General features: G+C 46.1%; 1 protein-coding gene and 1 pseudogene across 1 annotated transcript in view; one reads left to right on the forward strand and one right to left on the reverse strand.

The window, feature by feature from the left end:
• The first annotated feature begins 353 nt into the window (after positions 1-353).
• LOC101614680 lies at positions 354-1,492 on the forward strand (annotated as a pseudogene).
• A 4,572-nt stretch (positions 1,493-6,064) lies between these two features.
• Positions 6,065-17,539, reverse strand: part of Spint2 (serine peptidase inhibitor, Kunitz type 2) — a 28,794-nt gene continuing 17,319 nt past the window's right edge. The window contains exons 2-7 of the mRNA XM_045155635.1: positions 14,521-14,691; positions 12,160-12,216; positions 9,796-9,849; positions 8,566-8,727; positions 8,256-8,294; positions 6,065-6,631 (exon numbers count right to left, since the gene is read on the reverse strand). Of these exons, the coding sequence (XP_045011570.1) occupies positions 6,465-6,631; positions 8,256-8,294; positions 8,566-8,727; positions 9,796-9,849; positions 12,160-12,216; positions 14,521-14,691 (650 nt within the window). The 3' untranslated portion in view covers positions 6,065-6,464. The remainder of the gene's footprint in view (positions 6,632-8,255; positions 8,295-8,565; positions 8,728-9,795; positions 9,850-12,159; positions 12,217-14,520; positions 14,692-17,539) is intronic.

The following is a 17,539-nucleotide window of genomic DNA, read 5'->3' on the forward strand; positions in this document are numbered from 1 at the left end:
CCCTGCAACAAAACACCTCCAGGGAGGTTCCACTTTCCAAATAGCTACCAGTTTGGAACTAAGCATTCAAAACACCATAGCTAGTTTGGGGTACGGCTGCGGCATCTGGGGGCGCTGACCCAGGAACAATTGCTGACGTGTTCCCACCTTTCTCCATTTCCTGTTGCAACAAATAAAGGATGTCTGCACTTTAAGGTCTGTCCGCATTCTTTTTTCCGAGGCTGTGGAGTTTGCCAGACTCGAAGTGGTTTTTTTTTTTTCCTGGGGCTCGAAATTGGCAATTTCCCTCTGACCTCAGGCCCCTTTTGGAATGTTGGTCCAAGATAGTCTGGCCACCCTTCTGGGGCCCTCGGATGTCTGTGTTTCACAGAGTGGCTGGAGTGCGCCGAGGCTTCACGGCAAGGGAAGGTGGGTTCCTAATGATCTGGGAGCCTACTTGTTCCCAGGTGTGGCTTTTTTTTTTTTTTTTTTAATATTTTTTATTTGAGAGTGACAGACACAGACAGACAGATAGAGGGGGAGAGAGAGAATGGGCGCGCCAGGGCTTCCAGCCTCTGCAAACGAACTCCAGACGCGTGCGCCCCCTTGTGCATCTGGCTAACGTGGGACCTGGGGAACCGAGCCTCGAACCTGGGTCCTTAAGCTTCACAGGCAAGCGCTTAACCGCTAAGCCATCTCTCCAGCCCGCAAGTGTGGCTTTTTAAGACGCTTTAGTGAAGAGCCGGGCATCATCTATTCCCCAGACTTTTTTTTTTTTTTTTTTTTTTACTTGAGCAAATGAGCGCACCAGGGCCTCCAGCAAACGAACTCCAGATCCATGCGTCACCATGTACATCTGGTTTACATAGGCTCCCTGGCCAGTAGTTGCCTGGCAGACTGCCGCCTCTGGGATCGGCTTCACACCCGGCAGCATTTCGGAACTGGCCCCACTTTCGATTGGTTCTTTGGATACGAGGAAGTCCAAGAGCTCCTACTTCCACTGCTGCAGGTGTCACAGGCTGCCTGTCCACTGCGGATACTGGATGTGGTATGTGGGACATCAAGCCTGTGCACAGGCCTCTATACCATGTCCCCTACCCTGTGGATGTGCTAGGCGTGGACTTCTCTCCTGTTGCTGTGGCTCACATGAACAGCTTCCTACCAGGTGGCCAAAGGCAAACACACTTATTCCCTGGGCATCCTGCCTCCTGTCTTAACTTCATGCAGGCTGATGCAAAAAATTTGGGGTGTGTGGCTTCATCTGGTACATTCCAGCTACTGCTGGACAAGGGTATTTGCCCGGGGTAGTCTGGCTGGAGCTTACCAGGTGCTATCAGAATGCCTGAGGGTCCTAAGCCCCCAGGGAACCCTAATTCAGTTATCAGATGAGGACCCTGATGTGCGACTGCCATGTCTGGAGCAAAGAGTTCATGGCTGGACTGTCACTGTTCAGGAGTTAGGTCCTTTCAAGTGCATTACCTATTTTGCTTACTTGGTTAAGGGCTCTCATTAAACACTAAACACATTAAAAAACAAAACAAAAACAAAAAAAGACTCCCAAAACACTACAGCTAGGCAAGTCCCTTATGAGCTACATCCCAGCCTTTCTGTCCATGTGTTGCTATAAATTGAGCCCAAAGCCTCATGCATGGTAGGCCAATATTCTACCAAGTGAGCCACAGCCCCTCTGTTTAATTTTGAAGCAGGGTCTCCCCAGGCATGCTTCCTGCCTCAGTCTCTAAAGTAGATGGGTTATACCCCGGCCTGCTAACAGCAGTTTCTTTTCTAGGGTAATGGCTAGTAAGTTGTGGTGCAGATGGGCCAGGCCTTCTGCATCCTTTAGATGTAGCAGCTCCACTGCTGTGCTGGTTTCATAGTAGATAAATGAGTACAGGGAGAACATGGCCTTATCTCCCCGACACCCACCTTCCGTTGTATTATACATAGGACATCAGCCTTACATTCTCTTTTAAAAAATTTATTTATTTTTTGTTTTTTTGAGGTAGGGTCTTTAGAACAGGCTGACCTGGAATTCAATATGTAGTCTCAGGGTGGCCTCAAACTCAAAGCAATCCACCTACCTCTGTCTCCTGAGTGCTGGGATTAAAGGTGTGTGCCACCATGGCAACTTTTTTATTTTTTAAATATTTTATTTACATACTTATTTGAAGAGGCAGAGAGAGAATGGGCACACCAAGTCTTGTAGCCACTAAAAAATAACTTGAGACACATGCACTCCCTTGTGCAGCTGGCTTATGTGGGTCCTGGGGAATTGAACTTTGGTTTGGCTTTGTAGGAAAGTGCCTTAACCACTAAGTCATCTCGCCAGCCTAATTTTACTTAATCTATTCATTTGAAAGAGAGAGGCAGATAGTGTGGATGTACCAGGACCTCTAGCCACTGGAAATGAACTTCAGATGCAGGTGCCACCCAGTGCATCTGGCTTATGTCGGCCCTGGAGAATTGAAAGTGGGTCCTTTGGCTTTGCAGGCAAACATCTTAACTGCTAAGCCATCTTTCCAGCAACCTTTTCTTTTTTTTTTTTTTTTTGAGGTAGGGTCTCCCTCTAGCCCAGGCTGACCAGGAATTCACTCGGTAGTCTCAGGCTGGCCTCGAACTCATAGCAATCCTCCTACCTCTGTCTCCCAAGTACTGGGATTAAAGGCATGTGCCACCAAGACCGGGTTTTTTTGTTTTGTTTTTTTTAAGGTAAGGGTATCACTCTAGCCCAGGCTGACCTGAGTCTTACAACCTTTAAAAAGACCCCAAAGACTGAAGCTTAACAGGATGTTGTCACTCTCACAGGAAAGCCTGAGCTGGTAGGATTACAGAGCTAAATAAAGTGTATGTGTGCCTTCTTCCTGCATCATACTGGATCCAGGCTCCTTCCACCTGATCGCTCTGTAGACCTCAAGAGCACAGGTGAAGTGCAGATTCCTCCTGTTGGTCTCGTTTTGGAATCTAACGGTTTTGCCTCCTCTGCCTATTTGCTTATTATTTCTGCCCCCAATGCCTTGGTGTAAAGGTTGTGAAGGGTATGTTTCTTCCCTTATAAGAAAAAGGGATTTCCCTTCCATACAGGCCTGTAGCATTGCTGGCGTAGTCCATTCCTGGGTCCATGGGTCCTTTCCCTTTCATCTTACATGATGGAAGGTGTCTTCAGGGGCTCACTCCAACTCTGTGTTATTTTAACTTTTTTTTTTTTTTGAGGTAGGGTCTTGCTCTAGCCCAGGATGACCTGGAATGAACTTGGCAGTCTCAGGGTGGCCTTGAACCCATGATGATTCTACCTTTGCCTCACAGGTGCTGAGATTAAAGGCATGCGCCACCTGCCCTGCTTCCAGCCCTCTTTTTTTTTGTTTTTTTTTCCTGGTTTTGCATTTAGAGGTAGGGTCTTATTGTAACCCAGAAGACCTGGAATTCACTGTGTAGTCTCAGGCTGGCTCGAACTCAGCACACTCCTCTTACCTGTGCTTCCTGAGTGCTGGGATTAAAGGTATGTGCCACCATGCCTGGCTAAAAAAGTTACTTCTTGAGCCAGGTGTGGTGGGAGCATGCCTTTAATCCAGCACTTGTGAGGCAAAGGAAGGAGGAGCACCCTGAGTCAAGGCCCTACCTTGAAAAAAACAAAACAAAAATAAAATAAAATAATTTAAAAAATTCTTGATAGAGGATCTCATGATGGCCTCAAACCACTAAGTCATCTCTCCAGCCCATTTTTGTTTTTTCTATGTAGGATCTTGCTCTAGCCCAGGCTGACAGAATTCACTATGTAGTCTCAGGCTGGCCTCAAACTCATGGCAATCCTCCTTACCTCTGCCTCCAAGTGCTGGGATTAAATGCTTCTTTCTCCCTCAAATAAATAAATAAGGCTGGAGAGATGGCTTAGCGGTAAAGGCACTTGCCTCCAAATCCTAAGGACCCATGATTGATTCCCCAGAACCCATGTAAGCCAGATGCATAAGGTGGCACATGCGTCTGGAGTTCGTTTGCAGTAAATGGATGCCCTGGTGTGCTTATTCTCTTTCTCTCTCTCAAATAAATAAATAAAAATAAGAACATTTAGAAATGGGCTCTGATAGCCAGGTGGTGGTGGTACATCTCAGCACTCGGGAGGCATAGGTAGGAAGACTGCTCAGAGTTCAAGGCCACCCTGAGACTACACAGTGAATTCCAGGTCAGCCTGGGATACAGCGAGATCTTACCTTGGGAAAAAACAAAAAAAGGGCAAGGAACTAAATAGTGTTCTTAGAGGCAGAAATACAGATAGCCTATAGACATCCAAAAAAATGTTCTAGGGCTGGAGAGATGGCTTAGCAGTTAAGTGTTTGCCTGTCAAGCCTAACGATCCCGGTTCGAGGCTCAATTCCCCAGGACCCACGTTAGCCAGATGCATAATGGGCACACGCGTCTGGAGTTCCTTTGCAGTGGCTAGAGGCCCTGGCGTGCCCATTCTCTATCTATCTGCCTCTTTCTCTCTCTGTCTACTGCTCTCAAATAAATAAATTAAAAAAAAATTAAAAAAAAAAAGTTCTATATCTTTAGCTATCAGGGAAATAAAAATTAAAACTACTGTCAGAATCACTGTTATCAAGAAAACAAATGGGGGGCTGGAGAGATGGCTTAGCGGTTAAGCGCTTGCCTGTGAAGCCTAAAGGACCCCAGTTCGAGCCTCGGTTCCCCAGGTCCCACGTTAGCCAGATGCACAGGGGGGCGCACGCGTCTGGAGTTCGTTTGCAGAGGCTGGAAGCCCTGGCGCGCCCATTCTCTCTCTCTCCCTCTATGTCTTTCTCTCTGTGTCTGTCGCTCTCAAATAAATAAATAAATAAATAAAAATTTAAAAAAATATATTAAAAAAAAAGAAAAAATAGAAAACAAATGGGGCTGGAGGAGAGATGGCTTATCAGTTAAGCTTTTTTTTTTTTTAACTTTCATTTTTTATTTATTTGAGAGAGAGAGAGGGAGGGAGGGAGAAAGAGGCAGAGAGAAAATGGGCATGCCAGGGCCTCCTGCCACTGTAAATGAACTCCAGATGCATGCACCTCCTTGTACATCTGGCTTACGTGGGTTCTGGAGAATCGAACCTGGGTCCTTAGACTTTGCTGGAAAATGCCTTAACCACTCAGCCATCTCTCTAGCCCACAAGTTTCATATATTTTGAATTTTTAAAAAAATCTTTTTTTAAAATTTATATAGTAGAGGCAGAAAGAGTGGGGGGAGAGAGAAAGAGAAAAGAATGGACATACCAGAGCCCCTAGACACAGCAAATGAACTCCAGAATTTTATGTTGTTATTCTCCACTTATTTTTTCTCACTTTAGATCAGACTAACTTGGAATTCACTATGTAGACTCAGGGGGGGGGGGCTTGAACTCAGTGATCCACTGAGCTCTGCCTCCAGAGTGTTTGGATTAAAGGCGTGCACTACCATGCCAGGCTTATTCTTCCTTCTTTCCCTTCCCTTCCCTCCCCGTCCCTTCCCTCCCTCCTTCCTTTTCTAATAAAACAATAAACAAAATCAAACATGAAATTATCAGACACATAAATCTGCCAGGTGTGGTGGCATATGTCTTTGATCCCAGCATTTGGGAGGCAGAGGTGGGGGAATTGAAGTGAGTTCAAGGCCAACCTGAGCTAGAGTGAGACCCTACCTCAAAAAAGCCAAAAAAAAAATAAAAATAAACAAATAAATAAATAAATAAAAAGGCAGTTAAGGCACTTGCCTGGAAAGTCTAAGGACTCAGGTTTGATTCTCCAGCTCCAACATAAACCAGGTGCACATGGTGGTGCATGCATCTGAAGTTTGTTTGCAGTGACTCTCTCCCTCTGTCTCAAACAAAGAAAAAAAAGCAAACAGGGAAAAAAAAAAGAAAACTGTATCAGGGCTGAGGAGGTAACTCAGTTGGTACAGTGTTGTACAAGCCTGAGGACCTGAGCCTGGATTCCCAGTACTCATGTAAAAGATGGGCACAGAGGTGTATGCCTGTAACAACACAAAATAAGACAAAACAGATAAGGGTCTATTACTAGAATGAGATACTAAGTCCTGGGATGTAGCCCAATGAAGAAAGAAACCACATAGGAAATTTATTTTTAAAGGCCCTTTTATTAAACTTGTAGTTTTTCTTTCAGAATCCTAATTAAAAAAAAAAAATCAAACTTCTATTTAAAAAAAACATGAATCCAACAAACAAAAAGGGAACTATTAGAATATGCCTCATAGTGATGAGAAAAGAGGCAATGGGACCAAACCTGGCAGAAGAAACTACCTGGAGGACAGAAAGAAATCAAGGAAGAGCCCCTATGTGCCTGCTTTCCCTGTCAAGATATCTGAGCAAGCCCAACAGGACGGGGAGTGCCTCCCTGCCATGCCACTGAGTAGCACAGACCAGGAAAGCCCCAATGATCTCACAGACACAAGCAGTCACTGTACTTTTTAAAAGCACACATGCTCCCTCCTCCCCACTACTCCTGGCAGCAGGGCCTTCACAGGACATAGGTGTTTTTCACCAGCTGTTCCTTGTCATCCCCAGAGCTCCAGACAGTGCGGAGGGCGTGCTCCTGCCTCTTTCGCACCACTCGGATCAGGCAGACCACAGAGGCTCCCAGGAGAAGGATCAGAACCATCACGAACAGCCCAACTAGGACCACCGCTGAGGACAAAAGGGTACAGGTGAGCCAAAGAGTGTGGCCAGAGAAGGCCAGCATGGTGACTCTACCCCAGAGAGCACAATGAGGATAAAGCAACCACTATTCCCAAACTGGGATGCTGGAAAGGCAGCCTACCAGGGAAGTCATTAGTGAAGTCCCCTGAAAAGTGGGATATCATGCCTACATGCACACAGTGGTTGTTTCTTGTTTGTTTTCCAAGCAAGGTTGCATGTAGCCTAGGCTGGTCTCAACTCCCTTGCCAAGGATGACTTTGAACTTCTGATCATCCTGTCTCTGCCTCTAGTGCCAGGATTACCAAGGGTGCACAACCATCACCATCCCCAGCTGTTACTTCTTTTTGCTCCCTGTCTGGGCAGCCTGAGGGCGAGTCATAGGCAAAAAGATGCACACAGTGTAAAACTGCTTCCCTACAAAATCTTAAGAAGGTTTTGTGTTGAGCTAGAGAGATGGCTTAGTGGCTAAACGCTTGCCTGTGAAGCCCAAGGACCCCAGTTCGAGGCTCAATTCCCCAGGACCCACGTTAGCCAGATGCACAAGGGGGCACATGTGTCTGGAGTTCATTTGCAGTGGCTGGAGGTCCTGGCACACCCATTCTCTTTCTCTCTCTCTCTCTCTCTCTCTCTCTGCCTCTTTCTGTCTGTTGCTCTCAAATAAATAAATTAATTAAAATAGCACACACACACAAAAAAGGTTTAGTCTACACACATACCCTGATGAGCAACAGAAAAAGATGGGTCCCTGCTCCAGGTGGCTACTGTAAAATGATGACAGGTAGAGGGGAGGGTGTATCTGAAGCAGCACCAGGAGGGACCTTCATGTTTCTAATTGCTGGATAAGTGTAACAGTGGTTGTCCCACGGTGGCTTCACTGGTCAGTTAAGAGTGGGGTTTTGTCTCAGGCATGTAACTTCCTGTGAGAGTCACCTGGCTCCTCTCCCCTACTGGCCACAGGACTGACTTGGCCTTTTACAGCAATCTCCTGTCCAAGTCCACCCCAAGTCAACCCTCAAGATGTGGGCAGCTTTTTCAAAACCAGCACTGGGAACCAAGTTTCTGGTTTCCAGAACTAGGCAGACTTGAAGGCCAAGTCTTGACTCCTTAGTAAACAAACAGGTCAAGGACGACACCAAACCAGTGTGGCGGGTCCTCTTTGTCAACATTCACCATCCATGACTCACAATGAGAAACTAATGAGGAGATTCAGGGCTCCTAGCCAGGCCACACAGCCTGTGGACAATAGTGTTGGCCTGTGCTCTCCTTCCAGTTACTCTTGACCAACTTGTTATACCAGACAGTGGCAAAGTTCCTCCAAACTAACTGGAGTTAGTTTGAGGCTCATGGGCAGATCCCACAGTATGGGCCTGCCTGGAGAATTCCTTATTTAGGATCCAGCCTCTGCTTGTGCAATGTGCCTGCTAGGGGACATCTGTCCACAAGTTCCAAGCTGCCTGGTCATTTTCATGTACAAAGACAGCCCTTTACCACAAGATATTCCAGTGAAGGACAATGAGCCAACAGAAGCCATATTAGGCAAAATAGTGTTAGTCAAGGACAGATGGCAGCAGGCAGGTGGGAGGCAAGCAGAGGAGGGAAAGAGACCAAATACCTCTGGCGCCAGGGGACAGGACAGGATACGTCTGGTTCCCTGGAAGAGAATGGATACCCTTGTCAGGCAGCTCACTATCCTCCCCAACCAGTAACATGGCTACCAACCCTGGGTCCCCCCTGCCCACTCCCCCAACGATCTCACTGACCAGTCTTTGGGCCTTCACCAAGAGCTTTTCCTAAGGATCTTCTAAGCTCTACTGGGGGCTCTGAGAGGACTCGGGGCTTGAGTCAAAGTGCTCACTTCAGACAAGAAAAGGGCCTCCCAAGGACTCCTGTCGGGCCGCTGCGATGAGATCAGGCAAACTTACCAGAGCAGCGCAGCATGCATGCCTCCTGGGAGAGATAGCGGTTCTTATTGCCCCTGCACCCGCCATAAATAAAGCTGTCACAGGAGTTCTTCTCAGCATCAAAGTACCAGCGTCGGAAGGCTGCTCGGCAAGGCCCGGTAACGGCCTTGGGAATACAGTATTCTAGAAACAAGACCGAGAGCCCAGGAAGACAAATTAACAGGGCTTGGGAGGAGAAGAGTTGAGTGTAGCTGATGCAGAACCAATGTATCCCGGTAGAGAACCTTGTGAATCAGACAAGCTTAGCCTGTCACCTGATATTTCTCACTGCATTTGCTTTCTCTTTATAACTAGCTTATTTTTAAATTTTTCATTATTTTATTTATTAGAGAGTGACAGAAAGAGAAAGAGGCAGATAGGGAGAGAAAATGGGAGCACCAGGCCCTTCAGCCTCTGCAAACAAACTCCAGACTCATGTGGCACCTTGTACATCTGGCTTATGTGTGTCAACCTTTGGCTTTTCAGGGGAGCATCTTAAACACTAAGCCATCTCTCCAGCCCTCTTTATAAATGCATAACTTTTTTATTGACAGCTTCTATAATTATAAACAATAAGCCATGATAATTCCCTCCTTATCCACTTTTCTCCTCACAAATCTTTTTTTTTTTTTTTTAAGATAAGAGTCTTGCTGTGGAACACACTATGTAGCTTAGACTGACTAACCCTGAACTCATGGCCTTAACCTCCAGAGTGCTGGGAATAATAATGCACTAGCAGGTCCAGCTTGGTCCTCCATTTTCAGATAACTTCTGGACCACACTGGCCATGCTTCTCTGGAGTGTGTACCCTGTTGGTCACTTTATGAACTGAGTCACTCTCTCTGGCTTATCTGTCCTAGGACTCTCACTTCACCGATGGGAACAGTGAGCAAAGCAACAAAAATTTACTTGCAGCTGCATAGCTGGTAAGAGGCAGAAGAAGAAGTGAACTCCAGAACCACACACTATGAAGCTTCTAAAATGCACCTTGACTGGCACAACTGGATTCCTGACAACCCCAAACACCCACTGAAGCCTGTCATCCCATCCTAGTCCCAGAGTAAGCACTGAGACATGTCAGGAAGCCCTGCTTAGTAATTCCATTGGTGAAAACCTGCAAATAAGTCCCAATTTCCCACTAAATAAATCATAATAATAAAAACACCCACATTTTTGCCCACACCTAATAAACACATGTTTTTAAAGTTATACCTTCATAGTTGAAGATCTCATCAGACAAGTCATCAGAATCCTGCCTTCTGGGAACTGAAATACAAAACATGAGTCAGGAAGGTCAGGAAGGAAGCAGAGCCCATGGCCTAGAGGGCTGAGTCTAAAAGAGCCCCCAGAGGGAACATGGGCAGTCACCTTTAAGAAAGGGGGTGGCCACAATCTCCTAGTCTTGACAGCTTCTGAAGCACAGGACACACTGAATTAACACTGCAGGGGGTGAGTTACTATGGAATCTAATACCAGTCACTGTTTCTGGTGTGATCATTGGAAGTAGGGTCTTGCTGTAGCCCAGGCTAACCTGGAATTCACTATGTAGTGTCAGCGTGGCCTTGAACTCACAGCATTCCTCCTACCTCTGCCTTCCAAATGCTGGGATTAAAGGTATGTGCCACCATCCCTTTTTATTTTATTTTTATTTTGAGGCAGTGTCTCACTCTAGCCCAGGCTGACCTGGAACTCACTCTGTAGTCCCAGGCTGGCTTTGAATTTACAGCAATCCTACTATCTCAGCCTCCTGAGTGCTAAGATTAAAGGCGTGCACTACTATGCTTAGACCCTGGTTCACACTTTCTGGCACATCCATAAATTTTACTTTTCTGGGGAAATTTTCTTCTAAAGATAGGCTGGAAATCAGAGTAACTATGCTAGGGCCCTGAGTGGCCCTGGAGAGCAAGTAGTTGACAAAACAGTAGACCTGGCCTGGCACAAATGAAATGTAGCTCTAGTCAAGAGTTAGTGGACCAAGGTCAGGCTGGCCACTGGGGGGAATTTTGTCCTTGATGTGAAGGGAGTCCCTCCTTCTGCCAGGGTAGGTCTTGCTGACCTGCAAGAGCCCACAGTCTGGCCCTAAGAGTGTGAATGCTACCACCCAGGGCATGGCACCTAGACTCCCACAGCAGAGTACCTTAAATTGTAAAGGAGTGGTGGGTGGCTACTTTCAGCACTACAAAGCAAATTAGCACAAAACTATAGGTCAAGGACGGCAGTGGTGGAGGGACTAGGAGGTAGCACAGCACAGCACAGCACAGCAGAGCAGGCAGCAATGACCCCTTCACAGTTATTGTCTGGGGGGCACTTATTCTATCCTGGGTCTTTTTTTTTTTTTTTTTGCTGGGCATGGTGATGTATGCCTTTAATCTCAGCACTCCGTAGGCAGTGGTAGGAGGATCACCATGAGTTTGAGGCCACCCTGAGACTATGAATTCCAGGTCAGCCTGGACTAAAGCAAGACATTACCAAAAAAAAAAAAATTTATATATATATATTAGAAAGAGAGGAGAGAGAGAATGAGTACACCAGGGCCTCTGGCTGCTGCAAATGGACTCTATATGCATATGGTACTTTGTATTCTGTGCATCTGACTTTACATGGGTACTAGGGGAATTGAACCTGGGTTGTTAAGCTTTGCATGCAAGCACCTTAACCACTGAGCCTCTCTCCAGCTTATCCTGGGTCTTTTTTAAGAACCTACCACTCAGGGGCTGGAGAGATGGCTTAGAGGTTATGGCCCTTGCCTGCAAAGCCAAAGGACCCAGGTTTCACTTCCCAGGACCCACGTAAGACAGATGCACAAGGTGGGGCATGCATCTGGAGTTCATTTGCAGTAGCCAGAGGCCCTGACATACCCATTCTCTCTTTCTCTTTCTTTTAAATAAATAAATAAAAATAAAATATCACACAAAAAAAGTGGGGTATGGTTGTATGCCTTTAATCCTAGCACTCAGGAGGCAGAGGTAGGAGGGTCATGGTGAGTTTGAGGCCACCCTGAGACTATATAGTAAATTTCAGGGGCTGGAGAGATGGCTTAGCGGTTAAGCGCTTGCCTGTGAAGCCTAAGGACCCTGGTTCGAGGCTCGGTTCCCCAGGACCCACGTTAGCCAGATGCACAAGGGGGCACATGCGTCTGGAGTTGGTTTGCAGTGGCTGGAAGCCCTGGCGTGCCCATTCTCTCTCTCTCCCGCTGTCTTTCTCTCTGTGTCTGTCGCTCTCAAATAAATAAATAAAAAAAAATAAAAAAAAATTTCAGGTCAGCCTGGACTACAGTAAGATCCTACCTCAAAAAACAAAAAAGCAAGCAAAAATTTAAATCAGAGCTCGGGAAATGGCTTAGTGGTAAAGGCGATTGCCTGCAAAGGACACAGGTTCAATTCTCCAGGACCCACGTAAGCCAGATGCACAATTGGACACATACATCTGGAGTTCAATTGCAGTGGCTGGAGGCTCTGGCACACCCATTCTCTCTTTCTCTCTGCCTCTTCCTCTGTCTCTCTTTCTCTCAAATAAGTAAATAAAATATTTAAAACACTTTTTAATTAAAAAAAAAACAAAACAAAAAAAACCTACCACTCTGGACAGAGGAATCAGCTCCACCACTGCTACCCAGACCACCAATGTCATTCCCTGAAAGAGGACAAATAACAGAACAGTGAGAAAGTGTGTCGCTGGGACACATGACTAAGAACAGAGTCAAATGGTCTGAGGGTCCCATATACCTCTCAATCAACCCTCACCTCTCCTTTCTGTGGGGCTGTGGGCACAGGCAGAACTATAATTATAAAAAGCCGGCCGCAAACAGGAAGAGAAGAATCAAGACTATCTCTGAGGAGTCAACTTGAAGGGAATCAGAAAAGCCAAGCAAAATGGCTATAAAAATAGAGGGCAACCAGGATCAAATAATCCATTTAACTGGCTGTGGTGGTGCATGCCCTTTAAAAAATATATATATATTTGAGAGAGGAAGAGAAAGAGACAGATAGAAAGAAAGAGAGAATGGGCATGCCAGGGCCTCTAGCCACTGCAAACGAACTTCAGACACTTGTACCACCTAGTGGGCATGTATGACCTTGTACTTGCCTCCCCTTTGTGGATCTGGCTTATGTAGGATCTGGAGAGTCAAGCATGGGTCTTTAGGCTTCACAGGCAAGCACCTTAACTTCTAAGCCATCTATCCAGCCCCTGGCTAATATCTTTAAAAATAACAACAAAATAAAATCATACCCCATATGAGCATGGTAGTATATACCTATAATCCCAGTACTTAAGAGGCAGAGACAGGAGGATTGAGAACAGCCTGGGCTACAAAGTAAGACCTTGCCTCTGAAAACTAAATTAATTTCTGACCCTTTGGCTCTTCAAACTTTTGCTGAGACAGACAAACTGCTCCTTCCCAGGCTAAGCCACTTCTAGGCTTGTATACTGCCATCAAATGCTATAAACTTGAGGTCAGAGACAAGGCCATATAAATAAATAAGCATATCTGGGCCTATAGAGATTGCTCAATGGTTAAAGCCTGACAAGCCTAGGTTTGAGTACCCATGTAAAGCCAGATATGCACAAAGTGGTACATGCATCTGGAGTTCAACTAAAGGGGCAAGAGGCCCTACCACACATATTTCTCTCTCGCTCCCCCTCATTCCCTTTTTCCTTAAATTAATACATAAAATAGTTTTTAAAAAATAAGCATATTGGGCTAGAGAGATGGCTTAGCTGTGAGTTCAAGGCCACCCTGAAAATACATAGTGAATTCCAGGTCAGCCTGGGCTAGAGCGAAACCCTACTTCAAAAAACCAAAAAAATGCACACACACACATTTCAGGGCTGGAGATATGGCTTAGCAGTTAAGGCGCACACCTGTGAAGCATAAGGACCCCAGTTCAATTCTCCAGGTCCCACGTAAGCCAGATGTACATGGTGGTGCATGCATCTGGAGTTCGTTTGCAGTGGCTAGAGGTCCTGGCACACCCATTTTCTTTCTCTCATCAATAAATAAATAAAGTTAAAAATATTTTTAAAATAAGCATATCTACGCTGGGCGTGATAGCACACACCTTTAATCCCAGCACTTGCGAGGGAGAGGTAGGAGGATCATTATGAGTTAGAGGCCACCCTGACACTACATAGTGAATTCCAGGTCAGCCTGGACTAGAGTGAGACCCTACCTCAAAAAAAAAAAAAAAAAAAAAAAAAAGGCATATCTGATGTCTGAATACCTACCTCAAAAAGCCAAGAAAAATTCTAACTAGCAAGTGAAAAGATAGAAAATCATAAACATCACCAAGGATGGAGGGACTAACATTGAGAACAGAAACAGACTTGGACCCAAGTCAGACAGAGCTGCATACCATGAACAAGCACTCAGTCTTAAGTGAAGGGTTTGGACAGGTCCATCCTTGGCCTTTGAAACACCTAGGAGGGATCAGGCACCAGGAGTCCTTCCTGGCTGGAGTCAGCACAAAACGCAATACTGGGGCTTTAGGGTTACTGAACTATAAAGCTGGCAGGGTCAGCATTATCTTGGCTTTACAGAACCCCCTTGTAAGTGAAGACGAGGAGGAGGATGGATTCCAGGGTACACATTCTAGTGTTAACTCCTAACTTGGCTGTGGTGAACTTATCAGGCTTGTCCCAGAAATAAAAATAACCCAAATGCACAAGGAACAAGGGGCAACCATGTGTGAGTGGGTAGGGAGGGCAGTCTTTCTGGGCTGAGCTGAGATGCCACTGCCACTAAGAAGTGGGAGGAAGAGGAAGAGGTTGACCCTTTCTGGAAGGAGGTGGATGCCTTCCATGAAAGCACTGTATGGACACAGGGACCTGCACACTAAGCCTGCTTCTTCCACTCAGTGGTTCCTAGTAAAGAACCAGAGCACAGTAGGTGTTTATACCCCAACAATGAACTGGCCTAAAGCAGCAAACTAGTCTTACCTGTGACACCAGCACAGTTCTCAAGACACTCCTCCTTGCTCAGGTAGTTATTATCATTTCCTTCACAGCCTCCATACATAAATGGCTGGCAGGATCCATCAGTGACATTGTACCACCACCTGGGGATGGAGGCGCGACATCTCCCCACCACCTTTGAAACTCGGCAAGATTCTGAAACAGAACAGAAACATGGGTTGGCAGGGCAAGCCTGGAGTCAGAGGACACATGCATCCTCTGTGGTAGGCGGCCCTGGGATTTCCAGATATACCTGGAGTTTGTGTACAGTGATTAGAGGTCCTGGTGTTCTCCCTCCCTCCCTCCCCCTATACTGGTCATGGTGGCTCACACCTTTAATCCCAGCAGTTGAAAGGCAAAGGTAGGAGGATCGCTGAGTTGGAGGCCACCCTAAGATTACATAGTAAATTTCAGGTCAGCCTGGGCTAGAGTGAGACTCTACCTCGAAAAACAAAACAAAACAACAAAAAAAATTGAAGCCACTTTGGACTATACAGTCAAAACAAATATTGTACAACATTAAAAAGTATTGGCGGGCTGGAGAGATGGCTTAGCGGTTAAGCGCTTGCCTGTGAAGCCTAAGGACCCCGCTTTGAGGCTCAGTTCCCCAGGTCCCACGTTAGTCAGATGCACAAGGGGGCGCACGCGTCTGGAGTTCGTTTGCAGAGGCTGGAAGCCCTGGCGCGCCCATTCTCTCTCTCTCCCTCTACCTGTCTTTCTCTCTGTGTCTGTCGCTCTCAAATAAATAAATAAATAAATAAAAATTAAAAAAAAAAAGTATTGGCTACCGGGCGTGGTAGGGCACACCTTTAATCCCAACACTAGGGAGGCAGAAGTAGGAGGGTTGCCATGAGTTCGAAGCAACCCAGAGACTACATAATGAATTACAGGTCAGCCTGGGACACCGTGAAACCCTACCTTAGAAAACCAAAAGTAACTGCTATATGCCCTAGGGCCAAAGACTGAGTTCCAGGTCAGCCTAGGTTAAGAGCAAGACCCTACCTTGAAAACACCCCAGAAAATATAAATATATAAATAGGGCTGAACAGCTTCCTCAGTGGTTACGGTACTTGCCTGCAAAGGACCCAAGCTGGATTCCCCAGTGCCCACATAAGCTAGCTGCACAAAGTGACGCATATGTCTGTGGAGTCATTTGCAGTGGTTAGAGACCCTGGTGTACCCATTCTGTTGCCCTCTCACTGTATTTCCCTGCTTGCAAATGATTAAATAAAAGACTATAGTGAACTCCAAGTTAGCCTGGGCTAGAGCAAGATCTGACCTCAAAACAAACAGGGGGGTAGTGGTACATGCCATTAATTCCAGCCCTCAAGGGGCAGAGGTAGGAGGACTGCAGAGAGTTCGAAGCCACCCTAAGACTACATAAGTGAAATTCAGGTTAGACTGGATTAGAGTGAGACCCTAAATAAACCAAAAAGAAAAAGAAGAATGGCATACAGGGATGGGATACCTTCCAGTGAGGTCCAGGGAGGTCCCTGATGCCCCTAAAACATTATAGGCCATTGCTAAAGCCCTTGGTTTTCCACCAGAATTGGATGGTAAGACCCTATTGCTGAAGACTCCACATACTTGGGCTGCAAGGCTACTGAGAAATACTACCAGAACTGAGCTGATAAACTCCTCCATGTAGACTAGCTGACAGAAAGCTGGAAGCCATTCTGCACGCAGTTCAATGGGAGAGAAATCACTAGTGAAGATACTCAACAGTGGACACTGCAAGCCTTATATTTGGCCAGCCAGGACAAATGAGCCAACAGGTGCAACAGTGGTACGTCTGTCATGGTGAAAACCAAATGCTCTCTAATTGGACTGGAGGATCACTCCATGGGAGGGAATACATCCCTGATATTGAAAACCTAAAATGGTAGTCATGATCCCTAGGGGTGTAATGTCTGCTGCTATCTGACTAAATGTATATGCTATACTCATCAAACTGCCCAGCAAGCACTTCTCTTAATGGTCATACCCTTAAATTAATACTACTCTCACTTTTGGTAGAGAATCTTCTGTTTTCAGATGGAGTGACCTTGGGATGACTCAGAGGCATGTTGCTGGAAAGAAGTGACAGGAGTGCTCAGCACTGCAATATCTCTATCACACCTTCCAAGGCTCAGGGTCCATTGCAGAACAGGTGGCAGAAAGAATGTAAAAGCCAAAGGGAAGGTAGGACTCCTTACAACGTGCTTCCCCCCCCAGACACAAAATGGCCTGGATATCCATGACCTCACAGTGCCTGACACCACCTACACAAGACCATCCTAATAGGAGGAAAAGATCATGACATCAAAATAAGAGACTGATTGAGAAGGGGAGGGTATAAGATGGAGAATGGAGTTTCAAAGGGGAAAGTGGGGGGAGGGAGGGAATTACCATGGGATATTGTTTACGATCATGGAAGTGTTAATAAAATATAAATTTAAAAAAAAAGAATGGAAGCCGGGTGTGGTGGCGCACGCCTTTAATCCCAACACTCGGGAGGCAAAGGTAGGAGGATTACTATGAATTTGAGGCCAGCCTGAGACTCCATAGTGAATTCCAGGTCAGCCTGAGCTGGAGTGAAACCCTACCTCGGGGGGGGGGGGGGAGAAAAAAAAAAGCATCATTTTTAGGATTTTCTAGATGTGGAACCACTTTGGCATATTAATCTCCCCCCCCCTTTTTTTTTACTGTCAAGAACTTGCTCTGAAGGCTAGAGAGATAGCTTAGAGGTTAAGGCACTTGCCTGCAAAGCCTAAAGAAACAGGTTGGATTCTCTAGGTCCCAGGTAAGCCAGATGCACATGGTGGTGCATGTGTCTGGAGTTCGTCTGCAATAGCTAGATGCCCTGGCATGCCTAATCTCTTTCTCTCCATCTTTAATAAATAAATAAAAATAAAAACTTTGGGGAAAAAAAGGAAAAAGAACTTTCTCTGAGGTTTCAAGAGATGGTTCAGAGGTTAAAGGAGCTTGCTTGCAAAAAGCCTCCTCCTGCTAGGCGTGGTGGCAC

This window comes from Jaculus jaculus, chromosome 7, assembly GCF_020740685.1.
Source record: "Jaculus jaculus isolate mJacJac1 chromosome 7, mJacJac1.mat.Y.cur, whole genome shotgun sequence".
Lineage (NCBI taxonomy): Eukaryota > Metazoa > Chordata > Mammalia > Rodentia > Dipodidae > Jaculus > Jaculus jaculus.